The 26,386-nt window shown below is 37.2% G+C and overlaps 1 protein-coding gene across 5 annotated transcripts in view; it reads left to right on the top strand.

Moving 5' to 3' along the window:
* The first annotated feature begins 8,033 nt into the window (after positions 1–8,033).
* The window catches only part of LOC102584578 (pentatricopeptide repeat-containing protein At1g10910, chloroplastic), a 34,950-nt gene continuing 16,597 nt past the window's right edge, over positions 8,034–26,386 (top strand). For 4 of the 5 annotated variants that reach the window (XR_001473015.1, XM_006343420.2, XM_006343421.2 and 1 more), the window contains exons 1-6: positions 8,034–8,396; positions 8,621–8,705; positions 10,686–10,949; positions 11,161–11,463; positions 15,767–15,871; positions 25,808–25,907. Coding sequence is in view for 4 of the 5 variants with exons in the window: in XM_006343420.2 (XP_006343482.1) it covers positions 8,155–8,396; positions 8,621–8,705; positions 10,686–10,949; positions 11,161–11,463; positions 15,767–15,871; positions 25,808–25,907 (1,099 nt within the window). In the remaining variant the exon portion in view is untranslated. The remainder of the gene's footprint in view (positions 8,397–8,620; positions 8,706–10,685; positions 10,950–11,160; positions 11,464–15,766; positions 15,872–25,807; positions 25,908–26,386) is intronic. The other variant, XM_006343422.2, reaches the window with a different exon arrangement.

Here is a 26,386-nt window from a genome sequence, read left to right as displayed (position 1 = left end):
ATCATAATTATCAATTCACTTCACATCTATTTCCTTCAAGTCCATGATCTCAACATGCATGGATAGATAATAATTAAACACCTCCACCATAAGTGGATCAAACCTCACAACATCAATTCTCATACTATAGACTAGAAATTAGGTCAACTTACCAATTCTCCTAGCCATGATCACCATGGATCAATCCTCAACAATTCATAATCAATTGACATAGATAGCAATAGGAATCAACAATGTAATTCAATATCATAAACATAATCTAAGTACAATTCTATAAACAAAGGGATCAACCCATAACTTTGCCCATAAGGCCATAATACTCAACTTATCAATATACCAATAATTCAACATGAATAAGTATATATAATCATAGGAAACATCAATACAATCTAATATAAACATAATTTCACCAATAGAGATTATATTCACAAAGACCCACATCATAAGCCCATTTTTGAGAATTTGGGGATCATGGGTTCTTCAAGAATTCCTTTGAAAATTGTCTTAAAAAACATTAATTCCACATTAGTTCATCAATAGAATAACTTAGAAAATCGTTTGACAAGGAACCCATGTTTAGATTGAAAATTGGGAATTTTGGTCTTTGAATCACTTTTGAAAATCTTTGATAGAACTCCTTGAATGAGAGGTTATTCAAGAATCAAGAGTCACCATACCTTAATTATTGAAGACCCATGAAATTGAAGAAGAAATCAGTTGAAAACCCATCTTCTAGCTTGAGCTTCATCAAGGTCTTCAATGGAGTTTTTGAGAGAATCTATTTTGAGAGGGAAGGGTCAATTTGAAGAATGGGGTCTAATTTTAGGTTTGGGGTTTTAACCAACTTAAAATACCCCTAAAATAGGTAGAATAACCATTTTATAATAATTCCCCCAAAAGTACCCCAAACTACCCCTCACTTAGTTGGACCTTTTAAACAAGTCAAACTTGAGTTTTATTTTCGCAGATTTCGTCGGGAAACAAGTTCGCGACGCGGAGGTGTTCCCACAAGTTTTTCATAAATTAAATCCGAGACAGTAGAGTCTGCGACATGTCCGCGATGCGGACCAAACATTTGTCTTTTGGTGGAGCTAGTCCGCGACGCGGACATGCTCCCTGAGCCCCCGGGGTGTCGTATCCGAACGTTTTGACCATAAAAATATTTATTAATACACTAGGGTCACCTCCACTGATTTTAGACTCCAAACAACACATAAAAACACGAGCAACATACTAGAACACACCAACACGTAAAGGACTAGTTTCCGAACGTCTTGGTCGTCCCTTGACGTTTGACTTCCAAACTCTTTAAAAATGACTTAAAAGGTTGTTCTTGATTATTTTGACAAGTTATAAATGCATAAAACCCATGTGAGGCTCTACTTTTATTTTGAGGGTCGTTACAGTGGTTTTGTATTTGCAATTACAAACCCATTAAATTAAATCACAACCACTAGGTGAAAACACCATTAAAATACATCTAACCTATCAGCAAACAAGACCCAACAATAATATCAACACATATTTGCTAAATCACACCCCAAGAATGGGGGTTTTTAGCCACACATCAAGAAATAACAAAATACACCTAAAATGATACTAAAATCAAATGGGTTTAAGGAATTAAACCTTGATTTAAGCAAAGGAAGAAGAATGGAGAAGACCCACTTTCAACTTGGGGAAGATGATTTTTTTCTTTCTTCAAGTCTCCCAAACAAAAACCCTCTCCAAACTTGAGAGAAAATATTTCAAAAAAGTACTATTTTACTATGAAAATTATAATAATAATTCGACTCTCTAAAATTAATAAAGAGTTTAGTATTTATAAAACTTCAGAAATTAGTGTTGGCGGATCGCTCGACGAGGTTAATCGAGGCCACCGAATAACTTGGTGACTCGCTCATCCTCTGTATCATCGTCGTTTCGTGCTTGCCTTTAGAATCTTCACATTCTGGACCATTGGGTGGTATAGTACTGCTTCGCGGAACTATTCGGCGAAGCGCCGACTGCTCCTTTCATCGCCTTTTTTATCCTTCTTCTTCAGGGCTTCGCATACTGGAACAAAGGGCGGAGTGTGTCCCTTCGGCGAATCGCCAAGTGTGCTTGGCGATGCTTAGGCTTCAGCTTCTTCGTTCTTTTCAACCTTTTTGTTCCTTTTTGTGCCTAAGTGTCCATGCTTCCACTAAAACTTCAATTACTTGAAACTTAAAAGTTTTCATCAGATATTGAGACAAAATAAGCATTTGAGGACACTATTTCTATCAAAATAAACCCTAAATGAGTCCAATTTATGGACTCATCATAAATGCATCAGAAAATTCTTTCCACATCAAGGGACGCAAATTAATTGGTCGCCCTGCCTTAAAAGATTTAAACCATTCTTCCGTTATATCTTGCAAACAATAGGCAGCCAACTTAAGTGACCTCGTGCTAGAATATTCAAGTGCATCTAATGCTTTCTGAATTCCATCCAAGAACAATAAGGGGTCTCCGGCCTCACTAGCCCCCGTAAATACATGAGGCTTTAACTCAAGAAACTCTCGAATTGACCTGTGAAGTGGCCCATTACATTGATTATGTCCCTCTAGTAGTGTCGTTCAGAGATTGCAGTGGTGGTATCACATCTTCTTCAACAACTAGGTCAGTAGCTTGCCTACCCGGCATTCCCCGACCTCTCCTTCGACCCCAACCTATGTTTGGAGGCAGCACAACTCTATCTACCATCTGTAATCACATAGACGATATTAGATTCTTAATTGGCTTTAGACGGCTTATAGCATCACAAGATTTAACAAATAAATGATCGTGCATATGGTGCACCACATATACACGATTAAGTTCTTGAATAAATGTAACAACCCAGAAATATAGTAAGACCAAGCTAGAGTTTAATGGAAACTAGTAGGTGAGACTAGAGACGTATGTGTGAGCTTTTGAGTTTGATGTTTGGTTGTAGGTTGTATATTGACTTCCCGAGCTTAGGTTGAGGTGTCTAGGGGTTAAACGCCAAGGTACGACCCCCCAAAGACCAACCAAGGGTCCTTGGGGAGGACCTTAAAGTCTAACCCCCAAGGCTGCCTAAGTTCACAAAAAGTTGTCAAATAGGTGACCTACGAATGGCCATCTACGGCCAATAGATTGAGTGACTCCCCGTAGGTCATGGGGCGTGGTTCAAGGCCTGGTTGAGGAGCTTCATGTCAAAACCATGGACCTGCAGCACGCCCAGTAGATCAATTGACGGACCGTAGGTCCATGGGGCATGGATTGCACCTGCAATCTGCCCAAAGTCGGCCAATAGGTGGGTTAGTTTAGGTAATTCATTTTTAGTTTGTTTTAAGTAGGGGTTGATTAATATGAGTTTATTTTATATATATAAAGTATTTTAAGGTATTAAACACATCATTAAGTCATTATAACCCAAGACCCCAAATCAAAACCCAACTACTTTCCCTCTCAAATATTTCTCTCTCTAAGAAGAAGACCTCCATTGAAGAACATCAACAAGGTCAAGCTAGGGATTCAAGATCCATCCTTTTCTTCCTCAAATTCGTGTAGAAATCTTCCTAAGGTATGGATGCTTTTCATTCTTGGTTAGCTATCACCAAGAAGCCCCTTCAACTATGTTTTCAAATTCCCCAATTCTAGAGTTTTTCAATCTAGTCATGGGTCTCCTTCCAAAACGAATTCAATTGCGTAATTAAGGTTTATTATGATTGCTTATGATGATTTATGATTGGATTAATGGATTATTGATGGATTTTAATGAAAATCTCCCTTGGACCCATGATTTCCCCTTCTTCCTAAATTGTGAACTAAGGTGTGACTTGATTGATCATAGAAGCTTAACAATTGATTATGTTTATATTTATTATGTGGTCGAATCATGATATCTCTCTATCTAATATGGCAATTCTAGAAGTTAGGGTTGATCTTGATTCTTAGCCTTGAAAGGCAATTTGCTAGGGTTGTATATGTTGATGACCATTGTATATAAACTTGTTGATCCACTTGAAAGGTGGAGGTGTTTATTTATGATGTAGTTACTTGATGATTGTATAATTCTACATGTATTCTTGATTAACCTAAGATTCTAGGGTTGTGTCATGAAAGAGGCAAATTGAGGGTTTAAACGTGATCCTCCAAGTATGATGAACTTCTTCATGTAATGCCTTAGATTAGATCACCTAGACTTGAATTGGTTTAGGGTAATGCTTTTAACATGAATTGGCTTGATCATGATATTATATGCATATTTGTGAGTACTTGGAGTATAAAGTGTCAATCATGATGTGATTAATGTATTGATGAGTTGTTGGATCATGATATTTCCTTATTTAATGTGCTATTGCTATATGTTTGGGGTTAGTCGATCCATAAGCCCTTGAAGGGCATATTGTGAAGGTTTGTGCATGTTGACAAGGTTGTGTGTGAATTTATGATTTATTTAGAAAGTGAAGGTCCTATGACTATTGTGTATATTGTGGTATTGTTGAAAGGCTATTCTTCCCTTACCCTTACACTTGATTATGAATGAATTGTCTAGGATGATGATAATGTTGTTGTCGTGTCGCTGCAAGGACAATTACACACACACTCCATGCAGAAACATGATCATGATGTATCAATGGTGTTAATTGAAAACATAGTTCTCATATGCACCTTTACACATTATTATGCATGAAATGTACATGACCATGATGATCCTATTGTGTTGATTGAAAGTTCATTCTCATGAGAACACATGATCTTAGTGTGAAAGTTATTCTCACATACTAATTATGATTCTAAAGTTGAAAGTACATTCTCACTTTAATGAATTTATGAGCTATTTTATGAATTGTATTGAACGAAGGGTAGAGCATTCCTTCACACATGTAAATACAATTCAAGAATAATGACATATAATTTGGGGAATAATGCTTAGCACCGAGTGGATATGGTCAATGCCAAAGGTTGGGTCATCTAAAGTAAACTCATGAGATGGAAACTCCTTCACCAATGCAAGAGGTAGGGTTTCTAGAAGCAATCTCCCTATCCCATAACTATGTGCCGACATAGGTATCTTTAGCTAGTGGATCCACCTTATAGCTATACATTTTAATCCTACCTTAGGCAAGTAGGGCACCTTCTTTCGGTGTGGGGTTACACGACACCGAATTTCATGTAGCTCACATGGTCTATGTCGGTTATGGCTACTTTTCCCTATATAATAAAGATAATAAATGAGACACGAACTATACTATGACTTCTTGGTAAGTTTTACTTGGTAGGAGTGGGGGTATGGGACTTCACTCCCACATTGCACAAGTAGACTTAGTAGGATGTCATGGGATGGTTCCTTTATATTATGATGAGATTTGAATGCATGCATGTGTGTTGAATAGATAGTTGTTATCAATGACTTTCCTTATAATTTAAGTAATGTACATGACTATTTCCTTATTTGTGATTATTGCTTATAATGAGGTCTAAGGTTGAAGTGCATGACTAAGGTAGCTTCAAAGGAGTACTTAGGGTTGGTATTATGGGATGCCAACCATACATTGCACAAGTGTTTCTTAGGGGTTGCTTATGTGATGATTACTTCATGATGAGATGATCTTGATATTTGACTTTCTATTATTTGTGATTGGAGGCTATGTATTGTGAAGATTAGGATTTGTATTATGTTGATATTGGAGACTATGCTTGGTATTATATTGATATATGATGTTCAAAAATGGCATATAGCATGATTTAAAATGAAATGTCCCTTTTCATGCATGTTTTAAATGGTTTTGTGCATGGCTTCCATACTTGGTACATTTTGTGCTAACCCATATTTCTACATGTTCTATAAGTGTAGGCTTCGGAGATATTGGATTCCATCCTCGTGGCTAGGTTCAAATAAGATCAAGAAGAAGAAGATTGGTGAGTCCTTATTGTATTCGAGGGATCAACCATATGTCCTTTATTGTCTTTCTTTTATGTTTTCGACTTTTTGTAAGGGCCGTGTCCCTAAAGTTATATTCAAGAGTTTTAATTCAATGTTATAGATGGTTTGAGACATAGTGTCATAGATTCTCTTTCATTTTTATAAAGAACTTCGATTGTAAAGAAAAGTTTTAAATTCCGCACTTTTTCCCCTATGTTTTTATGTTCATGTATGCTATGAGGCTTGTATGAGACCCCTTCGGGGTCAAGTACGCCGGTCACATCTAGGGGGTGCTCTCGGGGCGTGACAATAAACCGATGCTCTTTGAGTCATACTCTAAATCTAAGGCTCTGATACCAATTCTATCACGACCCAATTCACATAAGTCATGACTGGCATTCAGTAAGCCTAAGCCTACTGGTGAGCCAAGACAACTTCATGCTAAAATTTCGGCAGAGTTTCCTCTGTACATGGAGTGATCCATAAATTTCAACCCTATCAGCATTCAACAAACAACAAACCAACCTACTACAATCAAAACATATAAAGTCTAAGACACCAATATAATCGAAATTAGGGACTTTCATAAAACTCAGATGTTCCAAGTCACCTTCTCATCAACCCAAACCAAATCCAAATTTACTAGATCGACTCAAAGAGAAAGACTCTAGGATTAAGTACACTAATATATTTCATTAGTTGAAACAAAATATTGGCCCACGCGAAGCAAGTGCGGGGCTTACTGGATCTGGCACTAGCTCTGTCTTTTACTATGCTGGAGTCAAGGATCACCTTCAGTTGAATTAGCCGAAAGAAAAAGAAAGAAGGAGTGGGGTCAGTCAAACCGACTGAGTGACCAACAATGACAGCCATAACGTTGCACCTAGGACAGACATATAAACAGAAGAGAATGTAAACTATAAATCACCATCCAGAACTTTCTTAAATCAATTTATCTATTCATGTATGAAAATTGTGTTTAAGATATTTCGATAATCACATCCATCATTTATTGGGAGGATCCAATGCCAATATCGAGTATAGTTTCTGACACTACGGATTTACCATAGCCGTATGACCACCCCGTCAGCTAGGTTCCCTTCTAGAGGGTGGATGTACCACATTAGTTTTCCTACAAGGTGCACCAGGTCTAACGATCCTGGCGTTAGAAAACGACGATACTGACAAAGTTAGCTTCCTGAAAATAGTTCTCTGGAATGCAACATACATTTATATTCTGCTTGTGTCAAATTTGTATATCACCACATATAATAACTCATAAATTCAAGAGTAATAGGTATATAACTCACGATAGAAACTATTCAATACATTTTCAAATACTTGATCATACTACCACTTGTCCGCGCACAAAAGATTAATTTTTAGATAAGTTAGTCAGAGCAAGAAAACAAATTCAAAATACGGGATAGAGGAAAATCAACTATGGAAGAATTATCACTCACTATACTAACTTCAATTTGCTCCCAATGATTACGCCTTCGACGTACAATTATTTAATAAGTCAAGAATGGAGAGAAACAGTTGGGTCTTCTACAATACTTGTTTGTTTTATGTCTTAGAGATGAAAACCTTTACGTGGTGTTGAATTTTGTTGTTGGTTTCCTTTATCCTTACCTTCTTCCTTCTTTCTGTGTTGCCTTTAGCTTCTATGGATAATTTTTTTCTTTTCCAGAAGCTAGCGCTCCACCGCTTTAAGCTGAAACCAGCGCAACTATTTTTAAACCCCTCCCACCGCCTCTTTTCTATTTTTATCTACTAATTACTTATTAAAAAGGCGGGTTAAAAGATAGGGCCTAAGTAGCTAATGAGTTGGGTTAGGTAAATAGTTGGTTACTTATTTTAAATGGGCCAAGCTCAAAATTTTAAGTCGTCATTTGCAGCTTTTATTTCCCCTTTTGTTTCGTTGGCTTCCCTCCATTTTTGGTTCCCACCATAATTGGTTAAATTATGTTTTAGTCTTTTAACCCTCATTTAATACAATGGACCAAATTGTCAACTTAAAAACTTGAGGACAAATTCCACAATCCTTCATTCTTAATTACATAATTGTCACATATACTCAATTATTAAAACTTTTGCGAGTGCCATTTCCATTTAATTTTGTCATGTGACCCTTAATTCAAAATCTCTACTGAGATAAAGAAAGAAGTCGAAAAAAAGGAAAAGGTTTATCAAGTGGGTATTGAAATTGGTGGTTTTACGGTGCGTCTGAGTCGATAATGGCTCTTTCATCACCTTCATTCTTTTCTGGTTTGGCAACTCCTTCCAATAGAAACAGACGCATTCACAAGTTTCGGTGTTCGACCTCTGTGGTAACTACAAATTGTTGTAAGCAAGGCGAATTTCAGAATGTGCTCACTGATTATGTCTCTTCAAATCAGTTTCCTGTTTCCCGTACTGATAGACAGTCTGCAATTCTTCACATTCAGGACTCATCTGACTTGGCTTCTGCTCTTGCAAGGTTTCGAATTAACAAACTCTAATCCTCAATTATTAGATACCTTGAAATTGTAATTTTCGAAATTTATGGTTGAAATTGTAATTGCTTTTAGTATCTATCTGGTGTTGGTTCTTGTATGTGCTTCGACTCTGAAAGTGGTCAGATACCTCATTTTCTGGGTATTTACAACCTTTTTTTGGAACCTTTAGAACATCCATGGTTCAATTGTATTAGCTCCTTTTCAGGCATGGTGATACACTTAAAGTACAAGATATGAATGTGATTTTGCGCTATTTCGGGAAGCTAAGTAGAAGACGGGAGCTTTATCAGGTTCTGTCAGCAAACCTATCAAGTTTTTTTTTTCTTTGGTAATAATGATGTCCAAATGTACAAGCACCCAAGGGTGTGGCCTAGTGGTCAATGAAGTGCCAGGAGAACCATGAGGTTTTAGGTTTAAATCCTAACAGAGAAAAAAACACTAGGTCATTTCTTTGTATTCTGTTGTATTAATCGACGTGTGCACAAGATGGTCTGAACATCACCGTTATAAAAAATGATGTTCCATTGTACAATCTGTCTCATGGTTAGGTTATCTAATCAGTAATATCAGCTATTAGCTTTTTTGTTTGTGCATCTTGCAACGTTTCTATCTGATAGGCAGCATTAAAGTGCAGTTGATATGTGGAATTGTTGGGACACTAGAGAAAAGCTTGAGAAACTTATATCTACCTTGTAGAAATTTGATCACCTATATTTGAAGAGTATCGTTCATGAGTTCAATCAAAGTATGTCAGTTCATCGATGGTTGGCAAGTATGATGGTCCTAATGATGATCCTGCATGTATTTCGTGTGTATCTCACGATGGATAAACCTCGCGTTTCGACTATCGGCTTGGGTTACAGGTGTTGTCTTGACCAATTAGAAACAAAGATAAATAAAAACATAGGGCAATAATGGAACCCAGGGCCCATATTCTTCTCCAATTTGAGTTCTACTCATATCTCGTATGAATTCAAGAACATATTCAAAGAAAGTCTGACCGCCGGTCGGAATGGTTTGTGGGTGCCGAACAACTATAGTGGTTGAACCTAATAAGATAGCACCCAAGAGGTAATAAGTACTTGGAAACCCCCTATTTGCCAATAGAAATGTTGGCCTACTTCCACACTGGAAATATTGTATAACCCCTTTTAGTACTGATGGAACATGATAGAACATTCATATTGCCTTGCCCTATGAATATATGATTGAAAGGATAACTAGGAACATAACTAATTGAGTTTAAAGTCATAGAGGGAAATAGGATAACATGGCCTACTGCAAGTGCCATGGTTTTGTGAACCATTGGTCGATATGACAATAGGCAGAGATTGATAATCAGAAATGAAAGAGTAAAGAGATTTTTTATGAAGTATGATTGGAGGCTCTTGATCCAATGACTCAAGGTCCAAGGGACTGAATGAGAAACATAAGTTGTGAAATTATCAGTTTGATAACACTTTTGGCCCAAGCCTCCGTGAATGCGACACCTTGCCTCGCGAAAGCGAAGAAAAAACACTGCTGGAAAAAAGAAAATAAAATTTGGTGATGTTGAAATGGGATTTTGCATCTGAAACTCATCCGAACCCCCTCAGGTCCCAGACCCCGAATATAGGTACAAGTCCAAAATCATCATACGCCTATAAGAACCTTTCAACCACAAATCTAAGTCCGATAAATACAAATTTTGGCTTTGGTCAACTCTATGAACGTTAAACCTCTAGTTTAGATTCAAGTGCTCCAAAATCTCCCGAGCCCCTCGGGGACCTGTGCCACCCAACCCTGCAAGTCATAAATCACCACAAGAACCCACAAAAAGTCTCAAAAAGGGAAAAATGGTTCTAGAACTCAGAACGACTGGCTGCTCGTCACAAATCCAATCCTTCTGATGGTGTTGGTTTGTGCACAACACCTACGGAAGGCAAGATCTTTGGATGGGCAGTTGGCACGCTGACGAGTTTCTTAATAATGCTATGATACCATTTGAAAGATTTATCACAAAAAATGAAGAATGTATTCTCCCAATGGGGTGTTTAAATAGTACATACACCTATTCAGAACTAGGACAGAAATCTAAACAATATCTCCCTAATTGAATACAATATTCTTAATGCCAATTTTTTAACATTTTTATTAATTGAATGTCCTAGTATTATGTATCCTTTCATCTTTAAATAGACATGAAATCGTTCAGATTTGGCATATGATATTTGCCTACATGAAAGTTAATTCAATTTGTTGTTCTATTTCGTATTTGTGGTATTTCGCAGGCGTTTGAATGGATGCAGCAGAATCAGAAGATCAATGTTGCATCATACAGCAGTTATGTAAAGTTCATGGGGAAGAGCCTCAGTTGTGTTGATGCTGTAGAAATGTACAGAGACATCAAAGACAGGTCGATAAAGTATAATGTCTCAGTCTGTAATGCATTTCTTAGTTCCCTGATAAAAAACGGAAAATCGGAGAGCAGTCTCAAACTGTTTACTCAAATGAAGCGAGATGGTTTAGTACCAGATGTATTCACATATAGCACGGTACGCTGGTTCCAAATAGAAATCATTCCTACTTCTAGCAGTTACAGTCACCTAGTTATGTTAAATAGAGTTGTTGAATCAAAGAATTGGCAATAGAAAACATAGAACTGTTTATTATGTTGCGTATTCCCAAAAGTAAACTTGTTGATTACACAAACTCTAGTATAATTTAGTGTTTAGCCCCTTTTTAACTTCCGTCTACTATGTTTAGCTTCTTGCAGGCTGTGCCAAAGTAAACGGTGGATACTATAAGGCACTGGAGCTGGTTCAGGAGCTGATGTCTAATGGACTGCAAATGGATAGTGTGACTTATGGGTCACTCCTTTCTGTCTGTGCTTCACATAAAGAGTGCAATGAAGCTGCAAAGTACTTTCAGAAGATGAAAGATGAAGGTCATTCTCCTAATGTCTACCACTATAGCTCTTTGCTTAATGCTTACTCTGCTGACAGAAATTACGAGAAGGCTGAGGTATTGATTGAAGAGATGAGATCTGCAGGCTTAGTATTAAATAAGGTTTGTCATTAAACGTTCTTACCTGTGAAGTAATTAAAATATCAATATACACATCTTTGCTTTTATGTATGTTTACTGGTTTTAAGATAGCAGATTTGAGAGCAACATTGGATTAACTGTTTCCAGTAGGCCTTCCAAGAGCCTCTGGTTATTGTTATTGTCAGTACCTTTGTTGACAGGGTTGCGTTCATTTCCTTTTTCCTGGTCACAGTGAATATAAGAGAGGAAAGAACTGCACGTTAGGAACCAAAGAGAGGTTACAATGCATATGGCATGAACATAACTCCTTTCTCACATGCGGGCCTAATTTTTTTTCTCATGGCCAAGCATGTGAAAATTCTTTTTGACAAAGGTTGACAGTGAGACTTGAACTCTGGACCTCTTTTTGCTCTGGTACAATATTGAAGTGCATGACCATCTCATTTAAAAACAACAACAACATACCCAGTGACATCCCACAAAGTGGGGTCTTAGGAAGGTAGAGTTTACGCTGTCCATACCACTACCTCTCCGAGGTGGAGAGACTGTTTTCGAAAGACCCCCAACTCAAGCAAATCAAAGTAATAATTAGACGAAAAAAGGTAGTGGGGAGAAACATGACAACTAATAGCAAAGCAGCGCGGAGTATATATGCAAGGAACCGTAACAACAACAAAGTGTGATCACCTAAACACAGTAAACCACATGATATCATCCGTTCCTCCTCGTCTTTTCTCTCTACCAACATAGCATATGCCACTTTCTTTGCTTCCACTTTACCTTGTACTTCCCCATTCCACCACTAATCCCTTCGATGGCTATCAAATTTACCCCTCGAAACCCCTAACACCTCTCTAACTGCTTCCTTAATGCAACTGGCTGTCTTATCCCACATGCTATTTGTATCTCCACTACTACCCCAAGTCTCCATCGCCATTAACTTCTTCCCCATCTCCTAGGGCTAAGGCAGGGGTCTAGCCACCCCATTTGATCCTCAGTCGGGCATACAAAGTCTTGTTCTTCCCCTCCCTCTTAATCCCCAAGTCCATTGTCAGGATTTTATGCTGGGTAGTTAGACTCACTCGGGATAACCTTGCAGTCCTTACAAAGGCCTTTTCACCCTTCCGAAAGTAAATAATCTATTTGAGTATTGGCCACCGCACTACGGAAGATACCCAAGTGGTCCACTTTTTTTGGACAGCATGAATTAGCTATCACCAACGCAAAAGCTCCAGCACAATCTAGAAGCAACTCCTTCATTTCTCACCCCAAAACAAAAACCTCCATGCACCTTGTCATAAGTGATTGACCCGTTGTGACCATTGAAATCTCCGCCAAAATGAATAGCTTCTCAGAAAGTTGTTTACCCCTCACCACCTCGTTCAAATCCTCCTAGAACTTAGAAGCGCTTCTTGACCTCCTTATTTAAAAGTTTAAGCTATTAGATAAAACACTTTTTCATTTATTTAATTGTGTTTATAACACTTCTCATTTGTCTGAAAGAACCTCGCAACACTTCTTTCTTAAATACCAGAGGACAAATTCAGAAAATTCTTCGATAATCCAAAAAGTGAAAAGCTTAATTAGTTAGTTGGTCGGGGGTGTTTTGGTACGGCGAGGGAGGTTTGATACTGTGAGTAGATTCAAGCATTGTTGCCAGTCAAGTTTGGTGATTCTTAGCTGCTTGACTAGTAGTGCATGAAGTACAGAATGTAGCAGCGGTACTGTTCCTCAAAATTGATAATGATGGATCAAGGATTTGGATTTAAGAAATTTACCATGAAAATTTACAAGTAGAAAAGGAGGTCCAATCTAAGTTGATCAGGCTCTTCACTTTCCGTACTTGTGTTGACATGACATGAGTTTGGGATCCGTACCGGATTTGGTTTACCGATTTTGGATACTTCCCAAAATCGTTGGAGAAATTTAGGATAGATACAATGATTTTCGCAATCAAAACATAAGCTAAGGTGAAATTGAAGAAAATGGAATAACTTGTATGTAGAAATTTCTATGTCAGTGCTTCTCCTATCTCCTTATGGGATTCTCCTCGGAATACCTTGCAATTTTTCCACATAATGTGATAGAATCTGTGATGAAGAAGAGATAAGAGTGAAATTTTACTGGTTAAATAAAGTGCAAGGATCTCCTTATCAAAAAAATAAAGTGCAAGGATCTTAAACACTGCATTAACTAATAACTATGTTGGTATTGAATGGACAAATCTCTAATCTAGATACAAAGATAATGACAATTCTTTTTGTTTCCCAGAATTCTTCTGTATACATATATATTTAAACTAAAACATAACTGTAAATGAGCAGTCGTATCAGTGCATCCCCCTGAAATATCGCTTTGTCCTTTGGTTGAAAAGAAGGAAATTTCTGCAATGAGATCATAGTTCTCCCAACTAGCTTCTTCAAGGGGATGGTCAACCCATTGAAATAGCAGTTCCAAAGAAAAAGTACCATCTTCTTTGACCCATGGATGCGCAAGAATCTTGGTAGGAGATAGGGCAAGTTCCCAATCTTTAGTAAGAGGAAGAAGGGATGGTGGTATAATAGCTTGCAGACAATGAGCTGGACAGAGTAAAGATACATGGAATATTTGATAGACTTTGGAAGAAGAAGGTAGCTCCTGTTCATATGCTACAGATCCAACACATCGTACAGTTTATGGTCCTAAAAATTGAGGTGACAATTTTTCGTACTTGCGATAAGCCAAAGAACATTGAAGGTAAGGCTGAACACTTTAGAAAGCCAAACTCTAACCTGAAAGGTAACATCTCGATGATGAGAATTAACTTGCTGTTCCATTGAAGTTTGAGACTTTAAAAGGTTATCCTTGAGAATTTTCAGCATGGCATCACAATTCAAAAGTTGTTCTTCAAGTTCAGCGATGCATTTTTCTCCATGAACAAAAGGAGAAAAGGATGGAGGATCTCTACCATAAAAACAACCTTGAATGGGGTAGTCTCTATGGATGAGTGGAAGCCCGTCTTAAAAGAAAATTCTGCCCGTGTGAAAAGAAAATTCTGCCCATGTGAAAAGAAATTTTTGCCTGTGTTAAGTACTGACTCCATGTATGAGGTGACTCCATAGCAAAAGCATCGTAACTAAGATTCCAAGCATCTATTGATCACCTGAATCTGTCCATCAGATTGTGGATGGTAAGACATTCCCATTCTTAACCTTGTTTTGCTAAGTCGGAAAAGCTCCTGCCAGAAAGCGTTGAGAAAGATAACATCCCGATCAGATAGGATTGACCGTGGAATGCCATGGAGATGCACAACTTCTCTGCAAAAACCATTAGCAACAATCTTGGCGGTATATGGGTGAGATACTGGGATTAAATGAGAATACTTGCTGAAACAATCTACAACAACCAACATTGTGTCATAATCACCAGATTTAGAAAGTCCTACAATGAAGTCAAGTGAGGTATCTTCTCTTATTCTATCAGGTATAGGCAAGGGTTGTAGAAGCCACAACAGGTGCTAAAGCTTTGTAATTGGCCTGTTGACTAATCAAACAGTTCTGAACAAAGAGCTTAACATCATGCTTCGTCCTTGGACAGAAAAAGTTGGAGGAGAGGCGCTTCAAGGTTTTCAAATATCCTTTATGTCCGACAGAAAGTGTGTCGTGAGATTTTAGGGAAGCTTTTTTCATAGAGAAGATTGATATGGAACAACCAACCTTTCCTTGAAATAACGTTTTTGATCCTCTGGGTGAAAATTTGGTTCTAAGGAAGGGCCTTGGCGGATGGCTTGAATAATCTCATGAGTATATGTATCTGCCTGGAGAGTATCTTGCCAATTTGAAAAATCCATTGGTACACATAGCAAGAGCCGGAAATTCAGCATTTAATTGCCTCCTTGAAAGAGTATCAACTCCCAAATTGTCTTTTCCTACTTTGTAAGCAATTGTGAAGTTGAAGGGAACCAATTTCGGTAATAATCTTTGCTGCTCATTAGTGGTAATATGTTGGGAAAGGAAATACTTGAGGCTGCAATGATCTGTCCGGACATAAAAATGATGGCCCAAGAGGCAGCGTTTTCCAGTTTTGCAAAGCTAAAACAAGAGCAAGCTATTCCTTATCATAAATAGACTTCACGCTACTGGGAAAAGGAAAGTGCTTTGCGAAAGACAACTGCACTTACGGATATTGACTATTTCTATATGGTTGGAACACTGCAATTTGAAGTATGCCTGGAGTCAAACTGTTTATGGGAACTTAGATCATCTTTCCGTTTTAGATTTCCATTGTCACTACTAGCTTTAGAAATTTTCGTTAAAAACTCATTGCTGCTCATGGTGTGTTGCAGGTAATCTATACAACTTTGTTGAAGGTATATGTGAAAGGAGGTTTGTTTGAGAAGTCAAAGGAACTGCTAAAGGAGTTAGAAGCTCTTGGCTATGCTAAGGATGAGGTACACTTCTTTTTTTTTTTTTAGGATTTCTTGTGTTCAAAATCTTCCCAAACATTTCATTTTGCATTCTAATTCATAGTATATTTTTGACAAGTTTATTGACATAAAGTGATAACGTCTGGAAGAGGTATACGCTTTGAGGCTCTATATTATACTGTTTCTTGGTTATTGCCAGTGATTGGTGTTGTCATTAAATTCCATTATAGCATACATTATCCATGGTGCACATCTTCAGAATATTGTCCACATGGAGTTGCTGGGTGGAAACATATGAACAGTCAATGAAATGAGTTTCAAGAAAAAATAAGGTTAAAAGTAGGTGATTGCAGAAAATTAAATTTTGGAGGACCAAAGGTATGGGCGAAATTCTATGGCAGAAACCTTCTCTGATTTGTTTATTATGGTGATTAATAAAAGTGCAGTATAGCTGACTGTTGGGATAGAAGAGGCTAAAATTTTCAGTTTAGAAGGAACATTAGTGATTGAGAAATCAAAAGAATAAGCGAGTTACTAGAATCTTCCTGTGTGGCATCCAAAGTGAAAATCTCAATAGTCTCTAGTAACTTTTTTTTTTTTTCACTTATAAAACATCTCATGCAAGGATGGTGCATGCTCGGCAAAATCCTATCAGTACTCGTGAGGAATGCTCCCACAAATGGTTTTGAATGATCATGGAAGATGATTTGAAATTAGGAACCCAAAAAGCTCCGAGCAAGTTAGCATACTTTGGCTGGATCTACACATAAAGCCTGTTTTCCACCAGCAAACTTACAAAGGAGGAGTTCAAATCATGCAGTTGGTGCTATCTATACAAAGAAAGTTAACTGTGAATCATTTACTATTACACTGCTATTATGCTTGGCAGATTTGGTGCATGTTCCTGAACCGATGTGGTATTCAGTGGGTACTGGGTAGTGCCAGGCAACTTAAATCAGCGCTGCAGCTGGCAAGGACAGAAGATAAGGAAGAAATAGCTGTTGATATAGAAACCATTCCTTTGTGCATGCTGTGGACTGTTTGTCTAGAGAGAAACTGTAGATGTTTGTAGAGGAAAGAGGAAATTGTTGCTTTTGTGAAATATAGATATTTCCAATATCTGAAACTATGGTTAAGGCTTCTTTTGTTAATGATGTTGATATAATACTCAATTTCTTCAGATCCTTATAGTTATAAAGGACATAAATCCAACAAACTTTTGTACAACCTTACGACCATTGTGGTACCAAAGTTTTATTAATAAAATTACTTCTTAATTATCAAAAGAAGGTAGTTCTTGATAATGTGTTCCCACTTTTAGAATAATAGGAATATGAATAGGATTTCTATACAGTATCTTACAGAATAAGTGAGTTACTAGAATCTTTCTGTGTGGAAAAGGCTTATCGTAACAATGTAGATAGACAATTCAATAATATTTCTCTCCATTATTTCTCACATGGTATCAAAGTCATAGTGAGAAATATTGGGGACAGAGAAAGCAGTCACTGTGCGCGTTTCCGGTGATTCCTTAAATTTGATTTGTGTAGTTCCATTTTTCGTCAGTGTTGTGCTAAAACCAACACCACCAAGAGGTCCAGTATCTCCCCAACCAGCGCTGTCGTAATCCGATGTCCCATGTGCTGCCCAAAATCTATAAAACTTTGTTGAAGGTATACGTGAAAGGAGGTTTGTTTGAGAAGTCAAAGGAACTAAGAAAGGAGTTAGAAACTCTTGGCTATGCTAAGGATGAGCTACATTTCTTTCTTTAGAATTTCATTAGTTCAAAAAACCTCCCAAACATTTCATTTTGCATTCTAATTTATGGTATGTTTTTTGATAAGTTTATTGACATATAGTGATAAACTCGAATGGGAGAAGTATACACTTTGAGGCTTTATGTTACACGGATTCTTGGTTATTGGTGTAAACACAAAAAGATTATGATATAGCTGTGTGTCATTAAATTCCAATATGGCATACATATGCCATGGTGCACATCAACAGTCAGTGAAATGAGTTTCTAAAGAAAATAAGGTTAACAGTTGGTGATGGCAGAAAATTAAAGTTTGGAGGACAAAAGGTATGGGCAAAACTCTATGGTAGAAACCTTCCCTGATTTTTTTTAACATGGTCATTAGTAAAAAAGTGTAGTACACTGACTGTTGGTGTGAAAATTGAGAAAAATATTATTGAATTATGTATTTACATTATCACACTGAGCCTTATAGACACTATATGACTATCCCTTTCCACGTAGGATACTATATACAAATCTATTTTGATTCCTGTTCTAACACTCCCCCTCAAACTGGTAAGTCATATGTACTAAGCTTGCTACAAAAGTAATTAATACGAGGACTAGTGAGAGAATTGGTGAGAATATCTGCATGTTGTTCACTCGGCTTCACAAAGTAACAATATCACCGGAGAGTATCTTTTCTCTTACAAAGTGACAGTCAATCTTAGAGGCGTCAAATGGGTGGGTTAGGTTGAAATTGGAGATATTAAAATGGGTTGAAATAGAAATTGGGTTGGGTTAGGTCTTGACCCGCCCAAGTTTACTTTGGGCTCAAAACGGGTTGAATCTTGACCCGCCCAATTTGACCCGCTTAATCTCAATAATTTTAATATACTATTATTTATGTTTTATAACCACAATTTGAATTTCAACTCAAGATTTTTTTTTTTGAAAAAGTTACCAATGGATAGATAAATCCTAAAAGATATAAAATAGATGGTATTCATACCTTCAATTAAGGCTGGGCACCGGACTGGAATGGGACCACTGGATCGGAACGAACCGGTACGGGACTGATTGACCGGTACCGGGATGAACCGGACTGGAATTACCAGGATGAATCGGACCGGAATTATCGGGATGGAGGCTCGGTTTCGTCCCGTCCCACTATATACCGGGATAGAACTGGGACGGACCGGAACGGAACGGAACGGGATGGGGATAAACGGGACGGCACATATAGCTTATTTACAAAAATTAATTTATTTTTTTGAGTTATTTTGAATTAACGAAAATACGTATTTTTTTTCTAAGTTTATTAGTTTATAGTATTTAAGTTTTAAAATTTATAATAATTTTTACTTAATTTTATTTAAAGATATTTTTTTACTTTTACTTATATAAGTTTGTAAGTTAAGTTTAATAAATTTTTTTTTTTAAAATTTTTGAGCTTATGTTATAAGTTTTCAAAATCTTTTGAAATTTATAAGTTATTAAGTTATACTTATAACTTGTAAGTTAAATACTAAGTTTATTAGTTTATAGTATTTAAGTTTTAAAATTTATAATAATTTTACTTAAGTTTATTTTAAAGATATTTTTTTTAATTTTTACGTATATAAGTTTGTAAGTTAAGTTTAATAAATTTTTTTTTTTAAAATTTTTGAGCTTATGTTATAAGTTTTCAAAATCTTTTGAAATTTATAAGTTATTAAGTTATACTTATAACTTGTAAGTTAAATAACTTAAGTTTGTAATTTTAAAAAAATTAAATAAACAAAAAGAAATGCTAATAAAAGTAAACAATGACAAAAATATTATTTATTATTTTAATTAAAAATGATTTACCGGGACCGGAACGGTACCGGATCGAAACGGAACCGGGATGAACCGGTACCAAATCATGATACCGTTCCGTTCCGTGTACCGGTTCAATGTATCCCATCCCATCCCGAATACTACCGGAACAGTACCGGTACAACCCGTTCCGGTGCCCAGCCTTACCTTCAATATAGGAACATACATAACATCAATGCAAACAAAGAGTCCTAAAACGGGTAGAAATTGGAGATTAAATTGGGCTCAGTTGATGATTCTCTTCAAATGGGTTAGGACTTGAATGAGTTGAGATTGAACCCAATTCAAATTATCTTGAGCCCAACCCTTAAAATTCTGGGTGGGTTGCCTAAAATTGGGCTCATTTTTGACGCCCCTAGTCAATCTCAATGTGTTTAGTCCTCTCATGAAGTACCAGATTTGATGCTGCATGAAAGGTTGCTTGGTTATCACATACAAGTTCCAATTGACTGATTTCTCCAAATTTTAGTTCTCCAAGCATCTGTTTGATCCAAACCAGCTCACAAGTTGCTACAACCATTGTTTGATATTTTGCTTTAGCACAAGATTGAGCAACCACACTCTATTTCTTACTTTTCAAGGATATCAAATTACCTACTACTAAAACACAATATCCGGATGTAGAACGTCTTTTAGAAGGTGATCCTGCCCAATCAATGTCTATTAATCCAACAACCTGCTCATGACCTTGATTCTAAAAGAGTAGTCCCTTACTTGGAGCTGACTTTATATTATCGTAGAATGCAGACAATTGCATCCCAATGACTATAATCCATAAGTTGACTTACAACACTCACAAGAAAAGAAATGCCAGACCTAGTCATTGTGAGATTATTCAACTTACCAACTAGCCCCTTGTATCTTCCAAGATCACTGAGTAGCTCCCCTTTTCTGCCAAGAGTTTAGCATTCTGATCCATAAGAGTGTCATTGGTCTATATTCCATCATTCCTATCTCTTCATGAATCATGAACGTCTAAGGCATACTTGCTTTGTGAAATAGCAATACCTGATTTGGACTGAGCAACCTCAATACCTAGAAAATACTTTAGTCTGTAGAGGTCTTTAGTCTGGAAATGCTGAAAGAGATGTTGGTTTAATTAGTGATACCATTTTGATCATTGTATGTGATAATGATATCGTCAACATAAACCACTAAATAAATACATAATTGGAATAGAATGTCGATAAAACATAGAGTGATCAACTTCACTGTGAGTCTTGCTAAACTCTTGGAATCTTATGCTAACTTTTCCAAACCAAGCTCGAGGAGATTGTAAAGTGGTCGGCACAATCGACAGACCAGGCTAGACTCGCTCCAAGCAACAAAACCAGAATGGTCACTCCATTTAGACTTCCTCCTCGAGGTCACCATACAGAGAAGCATGTTTAATGTCCAGCTAATAAAGAGGTCAATGTCAGACAACAACTATGGATAGAAAAAGAGGACATGTGCTACTTCATCCATGGGAGAGAAAGTATCACCGTAATCAAGTCCAAATATCTGAGTATGCCCCTTGGCAACAGGCGGGCCTTAAGCCGATCAACTTGGCCGTTCAAACCAACTTTGTATTTTGCCATGTATGGGACAACATAAAGGGGCCATCTATGTATTTTGCCATAAAAGTATCACTTTTTTTACGATTTTTTTATGATAGATGGGTCCTACTCAAAATGTTTGTTTTTAGGAAATTGATGGTTTGTTACATTTGTTGATTGTTGCACTAGGATGAGTTATAGGCCGAAAGTGTTTATCAAGAGACGTTTGCCCCCGTTACAAAGATGAGCACTATTAGAATTCTTTTACCCTATGCAACTAATCTTGATTCAGACCTACAACACTTGGATACGAAAAATGCATTTCTTCATGGAGATTTTCAAGAAAGGTGTATATGGAAATTCCTCATGGATTTGAGACTGAACAAAGTTAGGGAAAGGTGGGCAAACCGAAGAAAACCTTGTACAAGCTGAAGCAATTCCGTAGAGCTTGGTTTAACAGTTTCTCCAAAGCAATGATTTCTTTGGGTTATGAACAAAGCAATGTCAATCACACCCTATTCTAGATCTCTTAAGAAACTGGGTGACAGGTTGCAAGCCAACATAATCACCGATTGAAAGCAATCACAAGTTACTAACAAGGATTGAAGGGTTGGTCGATTAGGAGAGATATCAGAGGTTGATTGGAAGACTCATTTATCTCTCATACTAGACTAGACAACCTATTCAGTCAGCTTGGTGAGTCAGTTCATGCATGATCCCCAGATCCTCAGATGCAAGTTAACTTTTACATTTACGATAGCTGAAGTCTTCTCCAAGGAAAGGTTTGTGTTTCTTGAACATGGCCATCTCCTGATAGAAGCTTTTGCAGACATGGATTGCGATGCATCTTTAGTTGACAGAAGATTCTACATTCAGGTACTGTACACTCGTAGGAGTGAACCTAGTTACTTGAAGAAATAAGAAGCAAAGTATAGTTGCAAGATCAAGAGTGGAAGTAACCAATGGCTGATTATGTTTCTGAGCTTTTTTGGCTACAAAAGTTATTGGAAGAATTGAGATTGTCTGGAAAAGGGAAACTTTACTTGTATTGTGACAACAAAGCTGCAATCAGTATAACTCATAATCTGTTCAATGTAACCGAAAGAATCAATGGATTCTTGCATTGTGCTCAATGGGGGGGGGGGGGGATTTACACACATCAAGCAAGAAGTTCAGCCAAAATGAACTTTTGATCACAATCCCATCATGCTAACTTGTGGCAATTGGGAATGGAAGAAATCATACTTCAGATTTGAATCTTGGTGGCTAGAAGTGGAAGGTTTTAAAGAGAAGGTAAAGGAGTGGTGTTCTTTCTTTGTGGAAGGTAGAGCAGGTTACATTTTATCTGAGAAGCTAAAAATGTTGAAAGTAAAATTGAAAGAGTGGAGCAAGAATAATAGAGGCAATTGGAAGAAGAGAAAAGATGACATCCTAAACCAAATTGCAAAATGGGAGAGTATTTAGGAACAAAGACCCTTGATTGATGATGAAATTTTACAAAAGGCCAACTTGGGGTATGGATTTGAAGTACTAGCTGGATAGGAGGAGATTGCATGGAGACAAAGATCTAGGATACAATGATTGAAGCAGGGAGACAAAAACACCAATTTTTTCCACTGAATTGCAACTTCCCATAAGAGATGCAATTTTATGGAAAAGTTAGAGGTTGATGGGAACACTTTTAGGGACCCAACTTTAATCAAAAAAGCTGTCTAGGAGTTCTATAGGAAACTATATGAAGAACCAGAACCTTGGAGACCTGATCTGATATTACAAGAAGTGTCTATGATCACTGAAGAGGAGCAAGTATGGCTACAAATAACTTTTGGGGAGGAGGACATACTGGATTGCATCAAATTATGTGCCAAAGAGAGCGATGACTTTCCAATGATATTTTTTCAAACCTTTTGGGATGTGTTGAAGGCAGATATAATAGGGACTTTGGCACGGTTACATTCCAATCAGAATTTTGAGAAGAGTTTTAATGCAAATTTTATTGCATTAATACCTAAAAAGATTGGAGCCTCAAATCTCAAAGACTCAGACCAATTAGTTTGGTTGGAGGAGTGTACAATGTAATGGCTAAGCTACTTTCAGAAAGGCTAAAGAAGGTGGTGGATAAACTGGTCAACAAGATTCAAATGGCTTTTGTAAAAGGAAGACAGAAAATGGATGCTGCATTGATAGCTAGTGAGTGCATAGACTCAAGGATGAAAGATGGAAATGCAGGCATACTTGGTAAGCTGGACATTCAGAAAGTCTATGATCCTGTTAACTAGTCTTTCTTACTAAACATTATGAGGCAGATGGGCTTTGGAGTCAAATGTCTGAAGTGGATAGAAGTATGTATAAAGACAGTTAGATTTTCTGGACTTGCCAATGGAGAGCCAGTGGGTTCTTTTAAAGCTGAAAGAGAGTTGAGACAAGGGGATCCTCTTTCCCTCTTTTTGTTTATATTAGCAATGGAAAGTTTTGACAGCTTGATGAGGATAGCCACACAAAACAGATGGTTAAGGGGCTTCCAAATAGGAGACAAAAATGGGGGTGAAAAAGAAATTAGTCATCTGTTGTATGCAGATGATACCTTAATTTTTTGTGACCCTAAGATTGAACAATTGAGATGCATCAGACTGATTTTAGTTCTTTTTGAAGCCGTCGCAGGCCTAAGGGTCAACTGGGCAAAAAGTAGCTTGATCCCCATCAAAGAAATTCCTCATATTCAGATTTTGGCAAGTATACTAGGGTGTAGAGTAGAGGGACTGCCTACCACTTATTTGGGAATGCCACTAGGTAGCAGACACAAAGCTTTGGAAATTTGGGATGGAATCATTGAAAAGATAGAAAAGAAGTAAGCAAGATGGAAAGTTCGATACCTCTCCCTAGGAGGTAGAGTCATACTGATAAATTCAGTACTGGATTCAATTCCCACATATGTAATGTGTCTGTTCCTGATTCCCCCTAAGGTGGTTAAGAAATTGGATAAACTTAGAAGAAACTTCCTTTGGAAAAGAGGCAAAGAAGAAAAGGGCTACTATCTAGTGAATTGGAATACAATGATGCTTAACAAATCAAGTGGAGGTCTTGACATCAGAAACTTGAAAGTGCAAAATGAAAGTCTCCTGAGGAAATGGCTGTGTAGATATATCAATGAGGAGAGGACCCTCTGGAAGGAAGTGATAGTGGCAAAATATGGTGAGCTTAATCCATGGGTTTCAGAGACTGTTTCAATGCCATATGGTTGGGGAGTGAGGAGGTCCATCAGAGCTCTGTGGGACTCAATGGGAGAAGAACTGACTCTAAAGGTGGGGAATGGCATCAAAGTTAGTTCTGGAAAGGTGTTTGGATCAGTCAAAGCTCTCTGAGAGAAGTATTTCCAGATTTATACTCTATATGCAATAACCCTAAAGCCAAAACCAGTGATTGCTGGACAGCACAAGGGTTGGATCTTTCCTTTAGGAGGGTTATTGAATGATTGGAAAGTAGACAGAGTAGCATCCTACTGGAAATGTTGGATGAAGTCTAATTCTGTAAATGCTCCTGATAGAGTCACCTGGAACCACACCAAAGAGGGTGTTTACACAATTAACAGTGCCTACAAGAGAAGGGTGCAAGAATTGAGAGACGGTACACGATATCACTGGAATAGCATATGGAAAGGATTGATCCCTACCAAGGTAAAATGCTTCACTTGGATAGTTATTAGGAGAGCATGTTTCACTCAAAAAGTGTTGCAGAAGAAATGAAGGCCACTAGTTCCCAGGTGTACTTTGTGTAACTTGACAGGAGAAACAAACAGTCATCTATTCTTACATTGCAAGTACACCTCTCAACTATGGGAACTCTTCCTAAACATTTCTAGCCAAAGCTGGTCCATGCCAGAACATACTTCTGACCTCCTAAGCTGCTGGATTAGAAGAGGGGGCAGCAAAACTCAAAAAAGATGGTGGAAACTGATTCCTTCATGTGTTTGGTGGTCAGTCTGGAGAGAAAGGAATGGTAGATGTTTTGAAGATAAATCCAATTCCATTCACAAAGTCAAATGGAATTGTTTAGTATCTTTACTGTTTTGGTGTAAACAATTATGTATAGATGATGAAGATCAAATCATAGAACTGATAGGAAGCTTGTAAATTTTGTTTTGGTCATGGTTGTAACCCTTTTGATGATGGCCAACATTTCCTTAATGCTGAAGAATACTACTTATCAATTGTCAAAAAAAAAAAAGAATCGAACAAAACATATTGAATTGACTATCAATTCATCAAAGAAAAAGTTACTAGTGGCATCTTGAATTCGCTTTATGTTCCATCAGAAAAACAGCTAGCGCATGTTCTTACAAAACATCATCAACAGAAGGACCTAATCATACTTTGGTTTGCAAGTTGTGAGATATCCTTGCAAGTTGTGTTAATTAATTAGCATGATTTTAGGAGACTTCGTTTTTCCTTCCCTAAGCATAATTATAGGAATATAATTGATTTGTCTTTCCTTAATCAGTTAGGATTTACTTGTATTGATATCTCTTCTCATGGGATGTAAAGTGGTACTGAAATACAAAGAAATCTTTTCGTCCTTCTCAAATTCTACACCTAAAACCAGAATAGTCATTGGTTTTATTTTCCCAAAGTAATGGCACTATAATTGTTTTCCTGATTTTTCCCCCTACTTTATGGCTCCTAATGTTGAGAAAGTGCTTCTGATTTTTGTCATCGATCTACTGAAATTAGTATACCTGAAGTTATTCGCTTACAGATTGTTTGCTCTTATTTTAATACATATTGTACTTTTGAGTGTTCCGTGGCTTACAAAATATGCTACTTACAGATGCCATTTTGTCTTCTAATGGATGGCCTGGCAAAGTCTGGACATCTTCTTGAAGCAAAATCAGTATTTGATGAGATGATGGAAAAACATGTGAAAACTGGTATGTATCTTACATACCATGGATGGGCTATTGCCCATTCTTAAATTTCTAATAGAGAATGTTGGAGTTCACTATGAGAGGCTGTAGTGAAATCAATGAATATGTTTTCTTGAGCTCTTCAATGTCTTAGTTCAGATTGGAATATATTAGGTGCCTTTCGTTTTCATGTGTATGTTCAGTCAAAATATACTTGAGCTGGTTTGAGCTTATTATTTGCATACTCCTTGATATGTTGAAGCTGGTAAAATTACTTAGTAATATTTATGTGCTGATTGTCTATCCTCTCAAACAATGGGCATTGACTATTGCTTCTTCTTCTTAATTTTCCTTCACTTTCAATTTGGTATTTCCAAGAGATGGTTGTAACCTCAGATTACCAACTCAATGGGTTCTTCCTTTCCTTGCGCACAATCATTGTCTTGCCTTATTATATTTAAGGGGTTCCTGCGACTAAGTTGCTATTTGCACCCCTAAGTATG

Source organism: Solanum tuberosum, unplaced genomic scaffold, assembly GCF_000226075.1.
Source record: "Solanum tuberosum cultivar DM 1-3 516 R44 unplaced genomic scaffold, SolTub_3.0 scf00046, whole genome shotgun sequence".
NCBI classification, from domain to species: domain Eukaryota; kingdom Viridiplantae; phylum Streptophyta; class Magnoliopsida; order Solanales; family Solanaceae; genus Solanum; species Solanum tuberosum.
This window is presented reverse-complemented; position numbering and strand designations above follow the sequence as displayed.